Source organism: Sorex araneus, chromosome 7, assembly GCF_027595985.1.
Source record: "Sorex araneus isolate mSorAra2 chromosome 7, mSorAra2.pri, whole genome shotgun sequence".
NCBI classification, from domain to species: domain Eukaryota; kingdom Metazoa; phylum Chordata; class Mammalia; order Eulipotyphla; family Soricidae; genus Sorex; species Sorex araneus.
Window position 1 is genome coordinate 59,320,968 of NC_073308.1, and position 22,200 is coordinate 59,343,167.

General features: G+C 44.3%; 1 protein-coding gene across 5 annotated transcripts in view; it reads right to left on the reverse strand.

Moving 5' to 3' along the window:
- Window positions 1–22,200, reverse strand: part of ARFIP1 (ADP ribosylation factor interacting protein 1) — an 85,921-nt gene that overhangs the window by 54,557 nt on the left and 9,164 nt on the right. For 3 of the 5 annotated variants that reach the window (XM_055144794.1, XM_012932212.2, XM_055144793.1), the window contains exons 2-3: window positions 21,676–21,755; window positions 14,971–15,072 (exon numbers count right to left, since the gene is read on the reverse strand). In XM_055144794.1, coding sequence (XP_055000769.1) covers window positions 14,971–15,072; window positions 21,676–21,753 — 180 coding nt within the window. In that variant the 5' untranslated portion in view covers window positions 21,754–21,755. The remainder of the gene's footprint in view (window positions 1–14,970; window positions 15,073–21,675; window positions 21,756–22,200) is intronic. The other 2 variants (XM_004606175.2, XM_055144795.1) reach the window with 1 other exon arrangement.

Genomic DNA, 22,200 nt, shown 5'->3' on the forward strand with positions numbered 1-22,200 from the left:
TCTAGCTGTATTCTTTCCATCAATCCTGAAATCATTCTTTTTCTCATATGCAGTTTTCCTCTTATGCTATTAGGGCACTATATAGTGAAGCTTTATCAGCAGCAAACTCAGTAAGATTTAACACTGAATGCTAAACAAAAATATGCTTATTTCTAGACATTCATCTAGAAGCAAGGAAAGTGGCAAACATTAAAATCCTATCCTCTTCTTTTTTTGGGAAAGGGGGGCTTTGGGGGTCACATCCTGGACTGCTCAGGAGACCGTATGTGGTACCAGGGATTTGAACTGAAGTTGACCACATCTCTCTGGTCCTTTAAAATTCTATTTTAAAATTTAAAATAAATTTAAATTTTTAAATTTAAAATAAATCCTGTTACATCAGGAAAAATCCTCGTAAAGAACAGAATTCAGGAGCCTGGGGCTGCTCGGTGGCAGAGCACTCACCCTGCAGGCAAGAGTATGTGGGCGTTAGATCCCAGCCACGTCCACTACATGCCGACCCCAATCCCAGTGGTACCACTGTTTGTGATGCTCAGAGCACATACAGCAGGCAAGTGTGCGGGTAGCACAACCAGAGCGTGCTCCCCCAGAGAGCACCGCAGCCAGGAGTGCAGGCATCGCCATCCCTGTGTGTGGCCTCAACACTAGCAAGCACGGGGAAGGGGAAAAACAGAAGAGAACCCAGATGACTTAACAGGCACATGTACTATTTCGAAAAGAAATGACAGCTAAGACGGTCACGATGGGCATGGCGAAGAAGGCAAACAAGTCACTCGCAATATTACTTTCACTCTGACTTCAGAAGGAGTTAGGCAAGCAGGGATTCTCTAACTTCAACCGGGTTCGGTACCGGTAATTTCCTGTGCTTCGGGTTTACATTAGACACTGTCAACCTATAGCTACAAATTAGCTTAGTAACATTTTTTGTTTCCACTTTGCAAAGTCAAAACTTAACAGTTTCATAATGGACCAGAGTTGACAAGGCCATTCCTTGAGCAGCTCATGAATTTTACATAGGCCGCCACTTCATCTGTACATGGGGCCTGAATTCTGACAGAGATCAAACCATCCTCATCTTGAGCTAGCTCTGCTGTGACTACTGCCTTCTGGTGACAACGCTTACCCCCAGCTGCAGGATCTGCCATCAACTATTTTGTCTCCTTTGCTGATCCCCCCATCTCCTCAGTCACCAATTTCTGGGTGCCCAGGACTCCCGTCAGAGAACTTTTTCTTCTCCATCTTTCCCTGGGCAATCCTACTGAGGCATCTGCCTTTAAAACACATCTACCCATTGCCCAAACCTGGGTGTCTTCCCTGGATGTCCCTTTCTAACTCTGTGTCCAACTCTGTGTTCTCCTTGCCATTCAGATGGGCACCTCAAACTCAGTGTGCCCCTCTGACAACATAAAGCAACAGGGTCGCTGCGAGACGCTCTGACCCAGCAATGACCGCTCCACAAGCAAAATCTTAGGACATTCCCTTGACTCTCCTCTTCTTCTCTTGGACCTACATCCAAACTCACCAGCAGATTCTATCAGTTCCATCCTCGACATACATCGAGGAACAAACCAATTCTTACCATCCCACTGCTATCACCCCCTTGCTTTGGTAAAAATTGGTCTGTCTACTCTTTCTAAATGTTAGTATTTTGTTTGGGGGCCACACCTGGCAAGGCTCAGGGGTTACTCCTGGCTCTGCCCTCAGGAATTACTCCTGGAAGTACTTGGGGAACCATATGGGATGCTGGGACTCAAACCTGGGTCAGTTGCGTGCAAGGCAAAGTACCCTACCCACTGTACTAATTCTCCTGCCTCCCCTCCCCCTCCATCAAGACTTGCTGAGCAAGGCAACAAGATACACAAACAACACACCAATTGAAGTAGGTGCCCAAGTAAAGACTGTAAGGATCAGAGGAGTCGAGCCCTAGCGAGCTAATCCATGAGCCCCAAGTAGGAAAGAAGAAAGAGCCTCCGCTCTGGAGCACAAGGGGCTTTAGTTATTCAGGGAACTGACACAAGCAGCAATGGGAGGCCAGAGCGACAGGATAGCGGGCAGGCATTTGCCTTGCACGTGTCTGACCCGAGTTCAATCCTCGCCATCCCAAAGCCCCACCAGGCGTGATCCCTGACCGCCACTGGGTGTGGCCCCCAAACGAAAACAGAAACAAAAGCAAAACAAGGGCGACTGCAACAGCGGACAGCTGCTGCTCTGGAGACACCGCATGAGGGAAACACAAGCCTCTGGCCCTGCTGGACTCACCTGGAGGAGAGGAGGAGACAGATAATAAACAAGCTATGTATGGCAGGTGGAAAGTGCTGCAAAGAAGTAATAAATCAGGTGGTTATTTAAAGGCGGAAGAAAGACAGAAAGAGACAGGCAAAGGGCGCTGCTTGGGAGTATCCCTGATGATCACTAGGTCAAAGGTGGCAGAATTCAGAACAAAGCAAAGGGGAAAGAGTTCTGTGTGTGTGTGGGGGGGGGAATGACTCAAAATGTACCACCCCCCAAGCCCCCCAGCACTGTAGAGCCAGGAGCAATCTCAGCATCACCAGGCGCGGCCCTCAAACAAAACGAAACAAAACTGCAACCGCACAGAACTCTCCACACTCACTGGTTTTCCTGCCTTGCCCCAGCCCACCGCCCCAGCCCGTGACCACTGCTTGCTCCCTGGTTTTTAAGGACTGATTTCTTACTCTAACAGTCAGCCATGTAGAGGGATGACAGAGCATGTTCTTGAAGCATATTCCATTGAGGACTCATTCACGTTGTAGCTTGATTCTTCCCACGGCTGAATTATAAGCCACTGCATGGACACTCCTCGATTTGCTGATCCATTCCTCGGCGGGATATGTGGGCTGTTTCCACTCTCTCACTATTCCCAGCGTGTTGCCACGAGCGGCTGTGCGTGCCTCCTTGTCTAGGTCATTTGGCAATGGGGCCTTTTGGCTGCATCCGTGTTTAACCTTCCGGGCGACTGTCAGGCTGTCTCCCGGAGGGGCTGGGTCAGTTGGTACTCTCAGAAGCAATGTGCGGGGCTCCCATTTCTCCTTATCCTTGCCAGCGCTTGCTCGAGTCGGCGTCCTGCATGTGTCTTCTCAGTAGACTGCTGCTGGCCCGGCCCAATGCTTCACGCTGTCGAGCGCCTTCCCGTGTGCGTGTTGGCCACTCACACGCAGCCACAGCAGAGGCGCCTCGGCTCGCATCTCTGGCTGTTACCCACTACGGACAGTCTGGCTCCTGTGCCCCTCCTCTCTGGGGCTGCTCCTGGGATGGCAGGGGTGGCTGTGGCGCTCACCCTCCGCTTGGGTGGTGACAACCAGCCCTATTCTGGCTGTCAGACTTGCCAGGGGTCACCGCAGTGCTCACACGAAGGCTCAGTCGGGCTGACAAAATTCCATCGCCTATTCTAGCTCCCTCGCTGCATAAGCTAAGATTGTCCAGTGCATAAAAAAAAGCCACCTGGACTCTGACTAAGACCATGTTGAATCAGGCAATTTGGGAGGCCGTGACAGCTCAGCAAACAATCCCGTGAATACAGGCATGAGATCATGGCCTTCCATGCGTCCCCACTCGGCATATTCCTAAGTATTTTATTGTTTTCTTTTTATGCTACTGCTAATTGGATTATTTCCTTTTTTAGTTTTGGATTAATCATGCTTAATAAATAGAATATGCTTTCCATATTCTTGTATTCTGCAACTGTGCTAAATTTACGAGTTCTGAAAGTTTTGCTCTGGGTTTCTTAGGATTTTCTACATGTAAAAGATCCTATCACTCTGACTTCTTCCTTTCCCCAACCTCCATACTTTTTATTTCTATTATTTATGTCATCTGCATATTGTGCCAACATTCTTTGATGTGTAATACTTAACAAAAACGAGTTTAAGAAGTAATAGTAAAACCAACGGACGCTCCATATACAGAGTTTTTTGTTAGCAAGATTAAAATCTTTGTTAGCTAATCCAATGGAGATGAGGTCTACTCCAAAAAAGGAAAACTAATTCAGACTGGTTTTGGCAGGGGTGCCTTGTTGTTACATACATGCACACATAAACACACAAACACACACACCACTTCTAATAACTTGTTACCCAAGCAAAGCTAACAAAGCAACAGCAAACATTTAAAAAAAAATATTCTAATGACCTTATTGCTAACTATTATGGGAACTAAAATACATAAAACAACAGCATAAAAACAAATACAAGTAAATTGCAAAGATCAGTCGTGTCCCCGCCAGAAATTGAACCCAACTGAGTTATATCCCCAGCCCCATATTCTTGCTTTCGTTACTCTCTTTAACTAGGTTCCCCATAAAAATCAACTTTTGAATTTTCTATGCCAAACTATGAAGACATTTATCCACAGAAAGGTTCTTAATCACTTTCCAACATCTGTGATAGCCTCCTCGAATTCCAACCGTCGCTGGGAACTCGAGAGGCCCGGAAAGGTGATCTGGCGGGCTCCTCGGACACGAGCCTTCCCGGGCAGCGGCCCGGCGGTCCTGGCAGTACTGCACACTTCGTTGGCCCGTATTTGCTCCGCTTCTATAAAAAGACTCTTGATGTAGCTCAGAGTACTGGGAAAGTCAGGGGAAATCGTACGGGCAGCACCTGGCACAGGTGCTGAATTACGAGCTCAGGCACTCGGTTACTGTGGCACCTCCTCAGCCTATGCAGGCAGCGGCGGAGCTCCCAGGGCGACTGCCACCCGCTGCAGGCCCAGCACGGGGAAGGCTCGCACACGGCCCGTAGCAGGTGTGCGAGCACTCAGATGCAGCTGTGTGATGACGGGGCAAGATCGGAAAATTTCCAAAGAACTGAAAATGCAAAACAACTTATGAGAAACACGGACTGTCCTGTCTGGGACTTTTTAAATTCTGGGTCATGGCTGGGATCTGGTTCAATGGGAGAGCACCTGTCTTGATGTGTGTAGTTCAGGGTTTGATTCCTAGCAACACACACACACACACACACACACAAACACACACACACACACGGTCATGGCTGGGATCTGGTTCAATGGGAGAGCACTTGTCTTGATGTGTGAAGTTCAGGGTTTGATTCCTAGCAACACACACACACACACATATACACACACACACACCCATACACACACACACACACACACACACACACACACGGTCATGGCTGGGATCTGGTTCAATGGGAGAGCACTTGTCTTGATGTGTGAAGTTCAGGGTTTGATTCCTAGCAACACACACACACATATACACACACACACCCATACACACACACACACACACACACACACACACACACCTACGGGCCTGAAGACACGGCCCCTGTCTTGCATGCAGCCAAGCCGGGTTCGATTCCTAGCAACACACACACACACACACATATACACACACACACCCATACACACACACACACACACACACATCCACCCACCCACCCACCCACCCACCCACGGGCCTGAAGACACGGCCCCTGTCTTGCATGCAGCCAAGCCGGGTTCCATCTCCAGCACCACACGTGGTCCCCAGGAGCCATTAGGAGTGAGCCCTGAGCACAGAACCAGGAGTGTTCCAAGAATAGCCAGGTGTAGCCCCCAGAACCAAACCAAAACAACAACAACAACAACAACAAGAAACCCTCTTTCAAAATTCTTGTCAACCTCTTTCCTTGTTTATGTTGCTAAGTCAACCTCCACTAAGTTCTTCCGCCTACAGATCTGAAGCCTGTCACACTAAGCCACTGTCAACATCCCCCCGTAGGGTCAGCTGTTCCTTCCACAAGTCCACTGAAATCTGCCTCGAATTTCACTTCCGCTGGTTTTGTCATTTTTTATTCTCGACGGTACTTCTATCTTTGTTCACCCACTCCCTTCTGATTCTCCACCTTTGGAAAAAGTCATGTGGCTTTAAGATCGGAGATAAGAAGGCAACATGCTATACTTTGCTGTTTACATGTGAACTGAGGAACAGACACACAGTGACAATCACCAAGAGGTTTTGATATAAGACCACAATTTATCAACATCCTGTTAACACCTGTCATTTGCATGGTGACTTCTGGACTTTAGTGTCAGCAGCCAAGTTTATACTTCATGCAATTAGAGTTAAGACACCATGGTAACGGAAACTTGAGCTGGTATTGGGAGCTGGTGTTATTTACTTAAGCAGTGGCAACTGAAATCAAGGCATATTTGGATCTACACCAAGCAAGAACTGCCTGCATATTATTCCATTTAATCTTGACAATAATACTTTGTGTTGCTACTGTTTTACAGAGCAAACTATGACATAATAATGTAGCCATGAGTAAGCAACTAGCAATAAGGTTAGGAATAAGCTTCAAGAAACAGAATCAGCTGTAAGGCACAATACCTGCAAAAGCCATAAGCAAGACATTAGTCACTAGACTTCATTTTAGCTACTACAGGTTCGAAACGATATAGTCAAAAAGAAACATTTTAAAAATAACTTTCCTAATTGGCTAGTTTAAACCCAACACACAGCTTCTCAACTTGCAATTCCCTACTGGAATAAATGAGGGCCCTGACAATTCCATCTAATGTATTTCCTATGTCAATATCTCCTTTTGTCCTTTCATTGGTATACTGTTTTGAAGAGCACTTACAATTAAAAAGAAAACAATCGTCTAGATTTATTTCCTACTTTAAAGGCCAATTTCTGCATCTATTCATTTCCTTGAATACTTGTCCAGGTTATTTTTAAAATACCTACATCAATGATTTCTACTTTAAGCACTACTGGTGAGCCTTTGTATTCACAAATTGAAACCAGACCATCAACGAACGGAGTGAATATATTGTGCAGTGGGTAAGGTACTTGCCGTGCAGGTGCTGACCCAGTCTGATTCCCAGCACCTCCTATGGTCCCCCTGGGCCCTGCCAGGAGTGATCCCTGAGGACAGAACCAGGAGGAAGCCTTAAGCACTGCTGGATGTGGCCCAAAATAAAAAAAAAAATCCAACCCCCAAACAAAAACCAGACCATCTTCCTTTGCTGGAAGACAAGTTATAAAATAAAATACTGGCAAACTACAAGGTGGTTTTTTTTTTTGAGACTTTATGAAGCCAATCACTAAGAGCACCTACTTTTAGAATGGCTTCCTTGGGCGCTGCCTTGCTCTACGTTCTGACAGCGTCCAAAGACACCCCTCGACATAGGACGCTTTAAAAAAGGGGCAGCCACACGACGTCTACACGGCATGGAGGTCCAGTGCAACTGTGCCTACTGTATTCTCAGCGCCTATCTGGAAGAACGTGACTCGCTGGCTCCTCTGCCCTGCGCACGCCCACACAGTGGGAGCCCCAGACACAGGTGCGACAGAGGCAGTCTTGGGGAGGAGGGAGCTGGGGACAGATTTCAGAGACTGACGACTGTCACTGGTGGTCGACTTCTCAGCAGCCTCCGGGTCTGCCCTGCATTTGATCCTCCAACTCTACGTGGCGCTGGATGAAGGCATCCCAGCTACTCCGCGTGACCCAAGAGCGGGCAAACGAAAGGGCTTCCAGAAGAAACCCCAAGTCCTGGATAAGGGACAGCTGGAGAATCTGCAACGTGCCCGCCAGTGCCTCAACTGTTACTGGTGCCCAGGGCCTGAGTGAAAGCGGCACAGAGGGGCCCATTCAGACCCCGAACCCACGGACCATAGTCCCCGTCCGGCAGCCAGCAAGGCAGACTCAGAGGGCTACGCCATGGGGCGGGGCCGGGAGGAAGTAGGATTTCAGACGCTTGCTGAGCTTTTGGGAAACTACATGTTCTCTAAATGATACAATTTGGCCCTACGGCTCACAAAAATTTTAAATGTGCCCTTACATAACACTTATAAATTGTTTCAACTGTCTGCTGTAAGTCCATGTGTGGCTCAGTAACTTTTAAGATACTTACTAGAGCACTCATTCCTATAGTTTCCAGAATATATTTGAGAGACAATAAGCCCATTTATAACCAACAACATAGACGCTTTCATTTGCATTTTTATGTTGCTGACATTCCAGCCAAATTTTAAGACTTTGCAATGTAATGCTTAACAACTCACAGTCAAATGAAATAATCCTGAAGTTAATTTTCTACTCAAACCCCCAGGATAATGCTAGAATCTTTCAATAGTTTTTTTCCCCAAAAAAAATTAATTTGGCTAAAGCAAAGTATAATGCTTTTGGTGAAAATTTCACGTATTCTAAGACCCTCTAAGTCCCCAAAGAATACAAAAGAAAATTTGCAGTAATTGTTTCCAGTGACAGGGGCACTCATTTTCAACCACAACTTGTTCACATCTTGGATACTTAACAGAGTGCTGGAGACCGTGATGGGGGATGCTGAGACTTGGTGGATGATGAGGGGTGGTGACGAAAGTGCTGGAAGGTGGATGCCTAAACACTGATGGAGGGAGGTGACACAGAGGGGGGTGGTGCTGGGATATGTCATGCAGGAAATCCAACCATTAGCTTTCTTTTTTTTTTCTTTTTGCATCACACCTGGCGATGCACAGGGATTATTCCTGGCTTTGCACTCAGGAATTACTCCTGGCGGTGCTCAGGGGACCATATGGGATGCTGGGAATCGAACCCGGGTTGGCTGTGTGCAAGGCAAACGCCCTGCCCACTGTCCTGTCACTCCAGCCCCACCATTAACGGTTTTATAAATCACAGTGCTTAAAATTTTTTTTAAATGTAATTTCAGAAGTTATAATTCAGTGTGTTAATCTACTTTTGAACCACAATTAGTACAAAGCCAACATATGAAACAAAATATTCAGCAAATTATCTTTAAGACAAACCATGAACTGCTGCATGCGGTCTCTGTTCTAAAGGTGATTTGATTTCTTGAGAAAAGCAAATAAATGCCAACTTGGGGGTTAGGGGAGGAAATAGCCCCCAAATCCTGTTCTTCTCTAGGTTGCTGGAGACTGCTAAGTACAGAACACGAAAACTACTTAGCTCAACAAAAGCACTGAAAAATACAAGAAGGGCTGAATAGACACAAATGTTATCACAGAAAAAATGGCATTTTTCAGATTTTTCTATTAAAATGAAAAAAAAAAAAAGATGATGAGGCATGTTGGGAAACTAAGTACAAGAGCTAGAACGAGTCTAAGAGCCTCTTCCCTGCTGGCCACAGAAGGCCAGAAACCTCATTTTTAGTGGTAGTTCTACCATGCATGTACTCCCATCCATTCATTTATCCATTCACAAACGTTTCGTGAAAGCCCTGATTATCTATTATGCGCACTGTTGCCAGGCCCTGGAGATAAGCTAATGAATGGGAGCATTCTGGCCCTCACTCAATTTACAGTAAGACACTTAGCCTTTTGGCGTAGCTAATTAATAGGGTAATTCCATAGCACCCCAAGGGTCTGCTTTCTCAGTGGTGAAATGATGAGACTCAGGAATCTTCTAAGTACTCCTACTGACCTGAAATCTTTCTGTTCAACTCAGAACTTGCAAACCTGGGTAACTTAAGACCCAGAGATTAGAGGGATCCATGGAAAAGGTTCCGAAAATCCTTAAATTCCCTAAAATGAAATGCAAAATTTGGAAGACTTTGCATGTATGTATATAATTTTGCATATATGTGCACTTTTCCTGAGAAAGGGCCATAGACAGAGAAAGCAGGAGTTCGCCCTAGTTTGGAGTTTATCTCATCAGGACCTTCATACCGGCTCCACCTACCGGGCTCAGCTCTCCAAATCTGTCTAATGTCATCAACTCACAAGAAGATTCGACCAAGCAGAGCTAATACTTTGCCTTGATTCCTACCACGAACCACACATTTCTAATACAATCTTTTCACCGGTACATATTAACAGCATAAATAAGACACAGCTTACAAGTCAGAGAAATTTATATTCCATAGCGATCACGCTTCATTGATCTTTAAAAAACTAACAGCTTCAAATCTAGAAACAAGTATTTTTGGTTGAAAACAACTTCGATATTATCGTCTCTCCTCGTCTCCTACGCTAACTGCTGTGCTCATCTTAACAGAGACTAACAAACCTAGAAAATTTTAGACACGTCAACCTGTGGATAGCGGCTTTCTATGATGAGTTCTCTAACCAGAGCCTCTCTGAGGACCCACTGAACAAAATCAAATGAGAAATGGAAGGTCTGGAGGAAGACTTGAAACAAGAGCAGAACCATTTACATCTTCACTGCCTGTGTCACAGCGACACTAACTGGACAGTGAAGTTATGACAGCTAAATAAGCTACCTAATGGTAGACGAGAGGTAAAACACAAAAAACTATTGATTCAGCTTTACATGATCCAGTTCTATATGTTAAGATCTAGTTTTAAACATGCAATCTCTTTCCTGGTCTATAAATATACTCTAATACCAAGGACATATTTTATTTATTTTCCTAAGGACACATTTTAACACTTAATAGTTTCTATTTAACACTAATGTTATACTTCCTACCTTTTATTTAGTGCTAATCTAAGAACACATTTCAACATTGACATTCCCTATATAAATTCTGTTTAAAATAGGAACATAAATTTAAATTTAATAGTAAATGCCATTTGATCGAGAAAAGAGTATTTCTTTCAGGAAAAGAACTTGTGTCAGTTTTCAGAAGTTATGCCCAACATACAGTATAATCTATTGAAAGCAGTCAAAACATACTTTTAAGACACTTGTTTTCTTTTTCTGTTTGTTTTTTTGGCCACACCCAGAGATGCTCAGGGGTAAACCTGGCTCAGCACTCAGGAATTACTCCTGGCGGTGCTCAGGTGACCAAACAGGATGCCTGAGGTTGAACCCAGGAAGGTCCCAAGCAAGGCAAGCACCCTACCCACTGTACTATCGCTCTGACCCCTAAAATAATGTTTTTCGATCATGAAAGTGCACATAGCAATTTCATTTTAAGTAACATTAAAATTTTTGTTTGGGGGCCGCACCTAGCATCACTCAGGGATCACTGCTGGTGGGGCTTGGGGGAACTATATAAGGTGCTGGGGACAGAACCCAGGCCTGCCACATGCTAGGTAAGTGACCCACCCACTGTACTATCTCATCGACTCTGATATTAAATATTTAAGAGAGTATTGGAACATACATTTCTTAAGAGCAAGTACAAAGAAAAACAAGCTTCATGATGCTGAATTTCTTTAGGCAAGAAGGGGCTGTGGTGGGTGAAGCCCATTATTGCTTCAAGTCTGGTCCTTTGGTAAAGCTCACAGCCAAGAAGGGGATGACATCCCAGATAACAACTCCTTTCCCCTTCCCGCCCTTCCCTCAGCAGAAAGTGAACTGATAGTGCAGAGGAGTCTCAAGACCAAGTCTGACTACAAAGCAGCAAGTTTATGGAGTACGAGTGCAGAAAGAATGGATTTATACAGCTATTACGATTTCACTCACTTCACTATACTGAAAACCCTCAAACTTTCTGTGATTCTCAATGTCAAAGAAAGGTTCTTTTTTTTTTTTCTTTTTGAGTCACACCCGGCGATGCACAGGGGTTACTCCTGGCTCACTCAAGAATTATTCCTGGCGGTACTCGGGGACCATATGGGATGCTGGGAATTGAACCTGGGTTGGCCGTGTGCAAGGCAAATGCCCTACCTGCTGTGCTATCGCTCCAGCCCCCAAATAAAGGTTCTTAACTAAAGACTCAGGAATGAGCACAATCATGAGATTATGCAATACACAAGAATCAAAGCTTTAAATCTTTAGTTTTTATATATGTATGCATTCTGTTTTTGGTTTGGGGGCTATATTCAGTGGTGTTCAGGGCTCACTCTTGTTGGAATTTGAGGGACCAAAAGGAAAGCTGGGGATAGAACCCGGGCTGGCTCGTGCAGGGCAAGCACCCTACTTGCTGTACTACTGCCCCAGTCCACCCTTTAACTGCTCAGTACAAACACTGACAGTAACATTCATTCCATTCTCAGCTGCTGTCATAATTAAAGCTGTAGTATTATTAAAAAGATACACAAAAATGGCCAAAATAAAATTTTCTAGTAACAGAGCCACACATATATGCTCACCAGATTAGGAATGCCAGCCTCCAGTGAAGGGCTGGAGGGTGCTATTTTCAATGAATAGGGAACAGCAAGGGCTGGAGCGATAGCACAGCGGGTAGGGCGTTTGCCTTGCATGTGGCCGACCCAGGTTGGCTTCCTCTGCCCCTCTCGGAGCACAGCAAGCTACTGAGAGTATCTTGCCTACATGGCAGAGCCTGGCAAGCTACCCGTGGCCTATTCGATATGCCAAAAACAGTAACAACAAGTCTCACAATGGAGACATTACTGGTGCCCGCTCAAGCAAAATCGATGAGCAACGAGATGACAGTGACAGAGAATATCAAATAGATACTTAATGAATAAGGGAAATGGATCAAAATCCCTATTTAATACCACACACAAATATTTACTCAAGATGAAGTACATACCTAGGTGTGAGAAAACTCCCCAAAGAAAAATGGGCTAAGGCTATAATATCCAAATAATCAATAAAACTATGAAGCTATGCTCAACATCATCCATAATTAATGAAATAAATGATAGCCACAATGAGAGACTCTGAGGCAGGCTCCCGTCAATCAAGCTGAAAAGGGTTGGCAATGCCAGAGCAAGGAAGGGAGTAGAGCAACCGGAAACTCGCATGTACTGACGGCATCACTGTCCACTGGGTCCACACTCAGGGAAACCAGTTGACAGTACTGACCAATCAAATGTAAAGGTACATTTACACTTAAATGTACCTTTACACTTTACACTTTACTCAATACATTTACACTTAAATGTACCTTTACATTTAAATGTACATGGCAAATCCACCCGTGGACATGCAGGAAGTCCTTGCATAAGTGTCGTCAACAGGTTCTGGGGAACTTCAATGCTAAGTAAAATGATGCAGAACGAAGCAGATCCTCAAGTGTCATGCCCTGTTGGCCAGGGCTGTTCTCATCAGGTAGCAGGGTAACAATGAATAAAAGGAAACTATTTGACAAGCTTCTGTTTATCAATGGAAATGGTGATCATAAATACCTAACGGTCCGTGTAAGGATGAAACATTGTAGGCTTGAAACTCAACCATGAATAACTGTAAATCATGGTGTCTCAAAAAAAAAAAAAATCCCTGAGGTGTTAAGGCACTTGCCTTGCATGCAACTGACCTTGTCATCACCAGGGGTCACCCCTGAGCAGAATTAGGGGTTTGTGTGAAGGCCAAGCATTGCTGGGTGTGGCCCCCAAACTAAAAACAGACAAATACAAAATGAAAAAGAATTATCCTGACACTTTTGTTCATTATAACCACAGACTGTAAACAATATATATGTATGCACCAAGTGAAGCACATATGTACAAACTGTGGTAGATAAAAACATGGAAACATTAAGTTTAATACTACTATATTATAGTGAAATAATGCCACAAACACAGATACGGATGACTTGACAGATAAAATTCTGTGAAATGAAAGCCAGCCAGTATCTGGAGGGATTTTGACTCATCCAACCGGAAGGACACTACCAGCATAGATGAAGAAGCTGCGGACCCTCCACGGCAAAGACTTGGCCCCCAGTACTGAGAGTGCTGAGACCGAGAAACCCTGATCTGAAATATCTGAAACATCTCCTCTTGTTAAACTAAAAACAGGTTCTTAAACATACCTTGTCTACTACTGCCTCTTTTAAAAAATAAATAAATCCCTGAGTACCCTGGTAAAGTTTCGATCACCCTAAAGGGGAAGAGCTTAAAGTGCCCCCAGCCATTGCCCCTGCATCTACTTCCAGGGCCCTAGGCGATTCTACTCCATCCCTAGAGCAGAGTGTGGCCCACTTGGGAAATACTGAGCTTTTTGTTTGCTTGCTTTGGGCCATGCCACCTGACTGTGCTCAAAGATGACTCCTGATTCAGTGCTCAGGAGTCGCTCCTGGCAGTGCTATGGAACCATGGGACGATGGGTATGTCTCAGTCTGCTGAGCTCTGGCCAGGGAAACAGTGTCCCACTACGGGAGTTCACTTTTAAATCTACAAACAGTGCTATGAACACTGTAAAATAACTTAGGTATCTTCGACTACTCCTTTATCAGGAATATGAAAACTGGGCTGGGGGAGAGGTCAAAGAGGGGTGTATGTTTAGCATATGTACCCCCAGGTACGTCCCCACCACCACACGATTCCCTAAGCACAGTTGGGAGTAGCTTCTGAGAACCATGGGGGGGTCCCTGCCTGCCCACACCCCCCAAATAAAAGACAAAAAATCTGAAAACTGCATTTGAAAGTTAAAACTGTACACATGTACCAAACATCACAAAGAACTGTTTAATATAAATATTTCCAGAAATAACCACCATTATCACTTCCAGGACAATATTAGGCATACTTCTTAAAATCCCATTAATGTTAATATCTCCGTCGAAGTACTTAAGAGTCTCATCACATAGCTTAGAAAATGAAGATTAGAGAGATCTTAAATATCTACTTAAAGGCATACTGCTAGAAATTTCATAGCTGAAATCTGAACCCAGGTTTTCTCTCTGTAAACCCATTTTGTTTAATATAAAAATAGCCTAATTTTAATTTCAAAGAAGAGGCAAATCAAAATTAAAAGCACCCTAAGTTTCTTTCTCACCATCAAGGATGCCACTCTAGAGAACAACAGCAAAGGCAAGAGACAGGGTCTCTGTCCAAGAGACCAGACAGAGTATATTCTTTAACAGGATGGGCTAGTGTAATATTTTTTCTTATTGCAAACAATATTAAGGAATTTTATAAAATTTAATGTCCAAATTATCAGACACAATCTTGCCTTGTTATACTACAGAAATTCTGATGATAAATAACACTGCAGCTGCAGAATTAGTGCGAATCATATCACCCAGATTATCACTGAAAGGTATCACTGGGTTCCTTGCACTTCAGCCAACCTAACACCCTTTATTAAACTTTGCCGATTACTTGCATCTCAGCATGTAAGGGCCGACTGCGGTTCTCTGTACTGAAAGCCAGGAACATATACTTACCCTATTAAAGCCATGTTCGTGAGAGTCATCCAGTTCTCCATTACTAGTCACTGGGATTTCTGCTGCCGAATTTTTTGGAGAGTCCTGGGCCATGGTAGACTCCTTGAAAGAAAAAAAGAAAAAAGTTATGAATGAGACCCAATCATGAAAGGCAAGTCTCTGAGAGAAGGCAGTCATGCTTATATGACACGAAAACAATCATTTCAGAGTGGCTTTGTGGCCGCCAGAAGACTGGCATCGCCACTCCCCCCTACCAAGTAAAAAGCTGAAGAAACTGGGAAGGCAACAACTTGTCTTGGGGTCACAAGACAGAGTGACCCCATGGAGACACAGGCAGGTGAACCCAGGGCTTCACAGCTCCCCAGGGCAGACTCACCGTGAGGACCCCCCTGGACTAGCACTGGGGGAGGAACGCCTGAACCCAGAGACGAGATCTAAGGGAGGAGCAATGGGATTTAGTCATTCTATACTCAGTATTCACCACGGAAATTAAAACAAATGTCCCGAAAGAACTGATGTCTGTTGATAAGTTTGTGTTCAAAAGCAGTTGGGGTCAAAGAACTCAAAACTAGGGGGAGAAAAAAGTCCACCAACAGGTTAACAGAAAAACCAATTGTGGCATATAGACACACAGTGGAATCACTTTCAGAGGCATGCTTTAACTATTGACCAGTCTCACAATATGCTGAAACCAGAAAGGCAGGGATGGCAGTACGCACTAGATAACTCCATTTCTGCAGACTGGGGCTCCCCTCGCTGGAGAAAAGTGATCCTATGAGCACAGGATCCATTTTTCCTGCACATCCAAAATCACCCCAGAGACCGTGGGCCTGGCACAGGAGATGTCGGCCTGGGCCAGTGGGGACACATGTGCGTATCTGCCCCCTAGCAGCAAATCAAACCAGCTATTTTCCAAAACTTGTCTCCCCAACAGAAACTAAATTAAGACTTTGACACCCTCTGGCACAGACACAGCCCGGCTCCATAACTAATCTTAAACAACACCAAGCAGCTAAATTGTCCCAGGTGGACCCGTCTCCGGGCTGAGAACTCTGGGGCCTTCTCGGAATGGGGGCAAGCAGATTCCCCCAGCCCCCTGCCCCCACATCCGACCGCCCAGCAACCCCTGCCCCACACCCAACATCTTCTGGCATAGGAATGGCTCCACAATAATCTCAAAAAGACACGATGGCATTAAAGTCCTCCCAAGAAGACTGGTTCGGGCTGAGAACTTTGGGGCCTTCTCAGAATGTGGGCAGACGAATTCCCTTTTCTGCCTGGAGGCCCAGCAAACCCCAATCACACCCAACGTCCAGTGCAGAAACTGCCACAACTGAACCTCATCAAGCCACCAAATCTTCCCTGCCCTACGGCTCCTGGAGCACGTGGCCATGACACCTCCAAATTTCATAGTACTGACAGCCCAGAAGGAGCACAGCAGATCTGACTGGGAAGTTGCTTAGAACACTACCAAGTTCAATGGGCGAAAACAGTAACACAGACGGCTCAACTAGCACCAACCAGCTCGGTCAATGCTCAGTGAGTTTCGGAACGCCGTTGTGAGATACAGCAATGATCACAAATTGACTTTTATTGATAATTCTGTTTGCCTTTGTGTTGTAACAAGCAGTATGAAGTAAATTATTTTTGTCTGCCAAGGGGGCAGGCTTGGGCTGGAGCGATAGTACAGGGGGTAGGGTGTTCGCCTTGCACGCAGCTGACACAGTTCGATTCCTCCGTCCCTCTTGGAGAGCCTGGCAAACTACCGAGAGTATCGCGCCTACACTCCAGAGCCTGACAAGCTCCCCATGGCGTATTCAATATGCCAAAAACAGTAACACCAAGTCTCACAATGGAGATGTTACTGGTGCCCGCTCGAGCAAATCAATGAGCAATGGGATGACAGTGATACAGTGATAGTGAAAAGGGGGCAGGCCTGAGTGGTGGGGAAACTGGAGACATTGGTGGAGGGAAGATCAGACTGGTACTGGGATTGGTGTTGGGAAACTGAGTGCCTGAAACAACTGTATTATAATCAATTTGGTAAATTATGTTATAATAAAAAATTACGTGAAAATTCATTCAGCAGTACTGTGAAAATTTAGTTTACTCTCTATCTGCGTATACATACTTTTTTAAAAAAGAAAATCTTTTGTTCTATCAAGTAGCTATATTTTCTTCTAACTTAAAGGACTACATTCTTCATTTCAGTCAATTCTAGACAAAAGGGCAGTGAGGAAAGGAAACCGAAAAAAAGAGAAACCACAAATATTTAACTCTAATTGTTCGAGCTAATTTTTCAGACAATAATGGTTGCAGTGCTTTGTGGACTAACCATGCAAGTTAACAGAGGCCATATTTTGTTCCAATACCCTAAAGCATAAATGCCTTCTGTGTCAGATGAAATTATTTAGATTTTTGTTTGCCTACCACGATGGAAAGAGCACTCCTATTACGCTTGTAATTCAAATAGTCTTTGAAATATCTTTCTGTAGTAGTGGAAATACTTATTGTCTTCATTACAAAGTTACTTTGGCCTGGTTCAAAAGTGTTAGGTAAATAAGGAATTTAAATAAGACCACTAAAGTCTCAGGGGAATGTAACCAAGGTTCAAGAGACATGGAGTTAAGAAATGGCTCTTCCGCTTTCTGCAACTTTGTAAAAATCACTTTGCTTCCCTAAATGTCCACTTCATTTATGAAACTGAAATTCCACCAATTTCACTTATGTACTGGAGAGCCATGGAAGACTAGAATGTGAACTTAGAAAACTGAAAACTCTCTATAAAGTTGTACTAATCAGAGCACAATAACTTCAGTTCCCGAGCTACAGGACAAACACTGGGGTGGCCCCTTCAACACTAATCTTGCTAGCACAATTCCTCTCCTCCTGAGGACCCCTGGCCACATCCTCCCAAAAGAGATCACAGGTGGCGTCTGGTTATAAATGTTTTCAAGCCTTGCTCTTAATTCTCCGTAGTTGGGCAACATCACAGTTTTACTTGGACTCCGACTCTCAAGTCTATTATTAGACAGAAGCCAAACTGGTAAAAAGACTAAAAATGATTGACTCTAGTTGGTGAGCATACAGGGCTGAAGTATTTTGCCTTTTTTTTTTTTGCATATAAATGCAAAATTTTCTTTTGCAATATTTCAATGTACTGTGATACTGGGATGACTGTGATACAGTGACAGTGATAAAGCTGCCTTGATAAACCTAGGTTGATAAACCTACCTTGCGTTATACTGCAATTACCAAAATACTGCCATGCAAACCTTCTCCCAACTTTCTCATCTTCGATCTGTTATTTCCATTTTCTTTTTCTTTCTGGGTCACACCCAGCGATGCTCAGGGGTTACTCCTGGCTCTGCGCTCAAGAATTACTCCTGGTGGTGCTAGAGGGACCATATGGGATGCCAAGGATCAAACCCGGGTTGGCCGTGTGCAAGGCAAAGGACCTACCCACTGTGCTACCACTCTGGCCCTGCCATTTTCATTTCTATGCCAAGCCCACCCGGGCAGTGAGCTGCCACAGAGCCACATTTCCCCCCACTCCTTCCTGGCTGACACTCAGTTCCGGCCACAGAGCTCCTACTACTGTTCTTCAAAAACACAAATTCCATTTGTGCCCTTGCTCCTTCCTCTTCCTGGAAGGTTCTTAGCCCCAAATTCCACGTGACTCAATCATCTTCTATACTCAAGTATCACTTCAGAAAGGTTTGAAGAGCCCATGGAAATCAACCCTCTGCACCACTCAAAGGCCCTATACTCTTACGATAGCAAACTCTGCTTTCCTAGTATTGTAAAATGAATTATGCATGTCTATCTCCTTCCCCATATGTTTACACCATAAAAGCCAACCCTTCCTGGCACCCCAAATCCTTCCAGGAATTGGAACTATCTCTGTCCCACCAACTATGCTTCTTCAGATATCTTGTTAAATCAAACTTCATCACTCAAACTTCCCCTACCAGTATATCTCTCAACTTCCTATTTCTTTGCTTTTGCTTAAGCAACAACCGTCAATACTCAGGCCTTGAACTTCAACCCACACTAGATTAAGACTCGGCTTTAATGCCACTACCACTGATACTCCTGGCTGATACGTCTTGGAACTGCTACTGTTCTCTTTCTGTACCACTCTAAAGGCATTATCATCTTAAGTTAATAAATTTATATGCAAGTGACATATAATATCATAAATAAATTTATATGCATTATTCAAGATGCATCTTGAGTGCTGGATCTGAAATTCCTCTTCCTGGAAGGTTCTTACCCTCACATTTCCATGTGACTCAATCATCTTCTATACTCAAGTATCACTTCAGAAAGATTTGAAGACACTACTTAGACACTGAATTAGCTTACAAACAAAAGAGGGCTAACGTTAACATATTTTTCTTAGCTATAGTTGGTATATGTATTAATACTATCACGATGAATATAATAAACATTATATGTATTTGTTGAAAATGATTCAGGCTAAAATCCCAGCATACACTAAGGAGGTACAAAATTGTTTTGCTTTCTTTCCTTTTGTTGTTAAAAATACATTCTTTGCTTGTTTTCCCAACTTTCTATTTATGCTTATAAATAACTTTTCTGATTTAGTTTCTTAAATTTACTCATCTTTTCCACATTTGGCTTCAAATTACATCTGTTCTATAATAATTCTGTTGACTCTTCCAAGTCTTTTAAATGGGGGGGGGGTGGGGAGTGGTGGAAATCTCGACCTGAAGTAGCGTGGACACCTAACAGGCTCTGTGAATGGGGCCTGTCGGGTTATTACTTTTCCTACAGATGTGCCACATCCAAGGTATAAAGTTTGAATACTAGAAATACAAAGAACTAAATCCACAATTGTTTGCCATAATCAATACCCAAGTAGAGAATAAATCAATCTTAGGTTTTCTTCTTTTCCTAATTAAAAAAAAAAAAGCCCTGATAATATCAAATGCATGCACAGACACAAAGAAGAAAGAATGTTTATGGTGACTGATGGGACAGATTTTGGAGGAAACAAGTGAGAGTTAAAAAACTCAGGCTGGAGGCCAGAAAGAGAATACAAGGATTAAGAGACCTGCCTTGATACAGCTTACCCCAGTTTGATCGTTGGCACCCCGTATGCTCCCCTGAGCATCATCTGCCATGATCCCTGAGCACAGAAACAGGATAAACCCTGAACATTGCAGACTATAGCCCCCCTCACACACACACAAAAAAAAACAACCTCAGCCTTGGTTCTAGGTTTAACTAGGCGAGTGACCCAAGGAAGGCAATTTAACTCACAGAAACGAAATGAACTTGAAGATACTTCTTGTTTGGAGCTGAAAATATTTTCTGGCTAAACTCAAAGTGATGGAATTTTTGCTGCTATTGTTTTTAAAGAAATGAAAACTGTCATCCAGGTCACAATAGTCTGTGTCTGAGAAATCAGTATCCCCACATGGTTTACAGAGTGAGAATTCACTCATAATCAAACCCATGTGATTACCAAACTAAGAGCAAAGTGTTGATAGGGTAAGTCTGAATTATTAAAAATTCTTATGTGTGCTGCTACCAGCTCACAGGCTCCACGTGTATACTGCCACCAGCTCAGAACACCCCACGTGCGCTCTGCCACCACTCAGAGGGCCCCACGTGCGCTCAGCCACCACTCAGAGGGCCCCACGTGTGCTCTGCCACCACTCAGAGGGCCCCACGTGTGCATTGCCACCAGAGGGCCCCACGTGTGCTCTGCCACCACTCAGAGGGCCCCACGTGTGCATTGCCACCAGAGGGCCCCACGTGTGCTCTGCCACCACTCAGAGGGCCCACGTGTGCTCTGCTGCCACTCAGAGGGCCCCACATGTGCATTGCCACCAGTCAGAGGGCCCCACGTGTGCACTGCCACCAGTCAGAGGGCCCCACGTGTGCTCTGCCACCACTCAGAGGGCCACACGTGTGTTCTGTCCTGATCAGTCCCTTGGGTCAGTTGCTAAGGCTGTGAAGGCTCATCTGTCCCGCAGATAGTAGGGTAATGAACCACTCACTGCTCTACTTCCTTAACTGAATGAGACCAACTGTTCTAGGGATCAAAGTGCTACTCTATAACTCTTTAACTATTTTACATATATGACAGGTAGGAGACATCTAGAAACTAGATCCAGTTACTTGAACTTTATAAAATAAACATCTCAATATTTTTCCTATCTAGTCCAATGAATCAGAATTGTGGTTTCTGCATAATATGTAGTGGGAAAACTTTCAGAAAACAAAACCAAAGCACTCCTGTGACCCATGTCTATCATTACAGAATCAAATGTGGTGATCTGGGTGAAACCTGGAAACAGTACTTCTGGTGAAGAGATTCTACATGTGGATTCTGCTGCATATCACAGAGCAAGTGCACGGGATACGATGAGCCCAGGCAGACCACTAGCATCCTCTATTGTTACTTCCACAGAAGCCTCACTGCCTATCTGAATTCAAACTATAGCTCAACCCACCACTTTCCTGTTCACTTTTCTGGGACAAATGGACACTAGAATTGCAACGCCCAAAGACAACGAGAATCTCACTTCTCATGAATAATATCCCTTTCCTCTCACCCCTTTCCTGAGTGTCTACACATGTAAAAAATCTTAGGAGGTTTATTAGCTAAATAAACTGTGATTGAAATGGGCTGACTCAAGTTTATAAGCAATATAAATACCCTCCAATCACCTCGGAAACCGCCTTGACTTCTTCTGCGGCTGGTTTAGATGCATCAAGTGTTGCAGTGTCATTGCTGCAGTCAGACATCCCTAAAAGTAAAATGTGGCAGCACAATTAACTCTGTTCAAAGACCTGTATTCCCTTATTGAAATTCTTTACAAATATCCCCAAAACAGCCAATTTGTAGTTGGAACTAGATTTGCTGAACTATATTAAATCATAAATACCCATGATTGATTAAAACGAAATACTATGCAGAACATAAAATCCATTCCCCACACTACTTAAAATTTATTTCAGGGGCTGGAGAGGTATTACACGGGTTAAGACACTTACTTGGCAAGTGACCAACTCAAGTTCGATCCCTGGCATCACAAATGGTCCCCGAGCACAACCAGGCCTGATTCTTGAGTACAGTGCCAGAAGTAAGCCCTGAGCACTGCCACCAATCCTCCCACAACCACCACCAAATCACTGCATCCAACGAGTTAGCCCAAGTGGGAGAATGCACATGTGCAGTCCTGAGGCCCATCC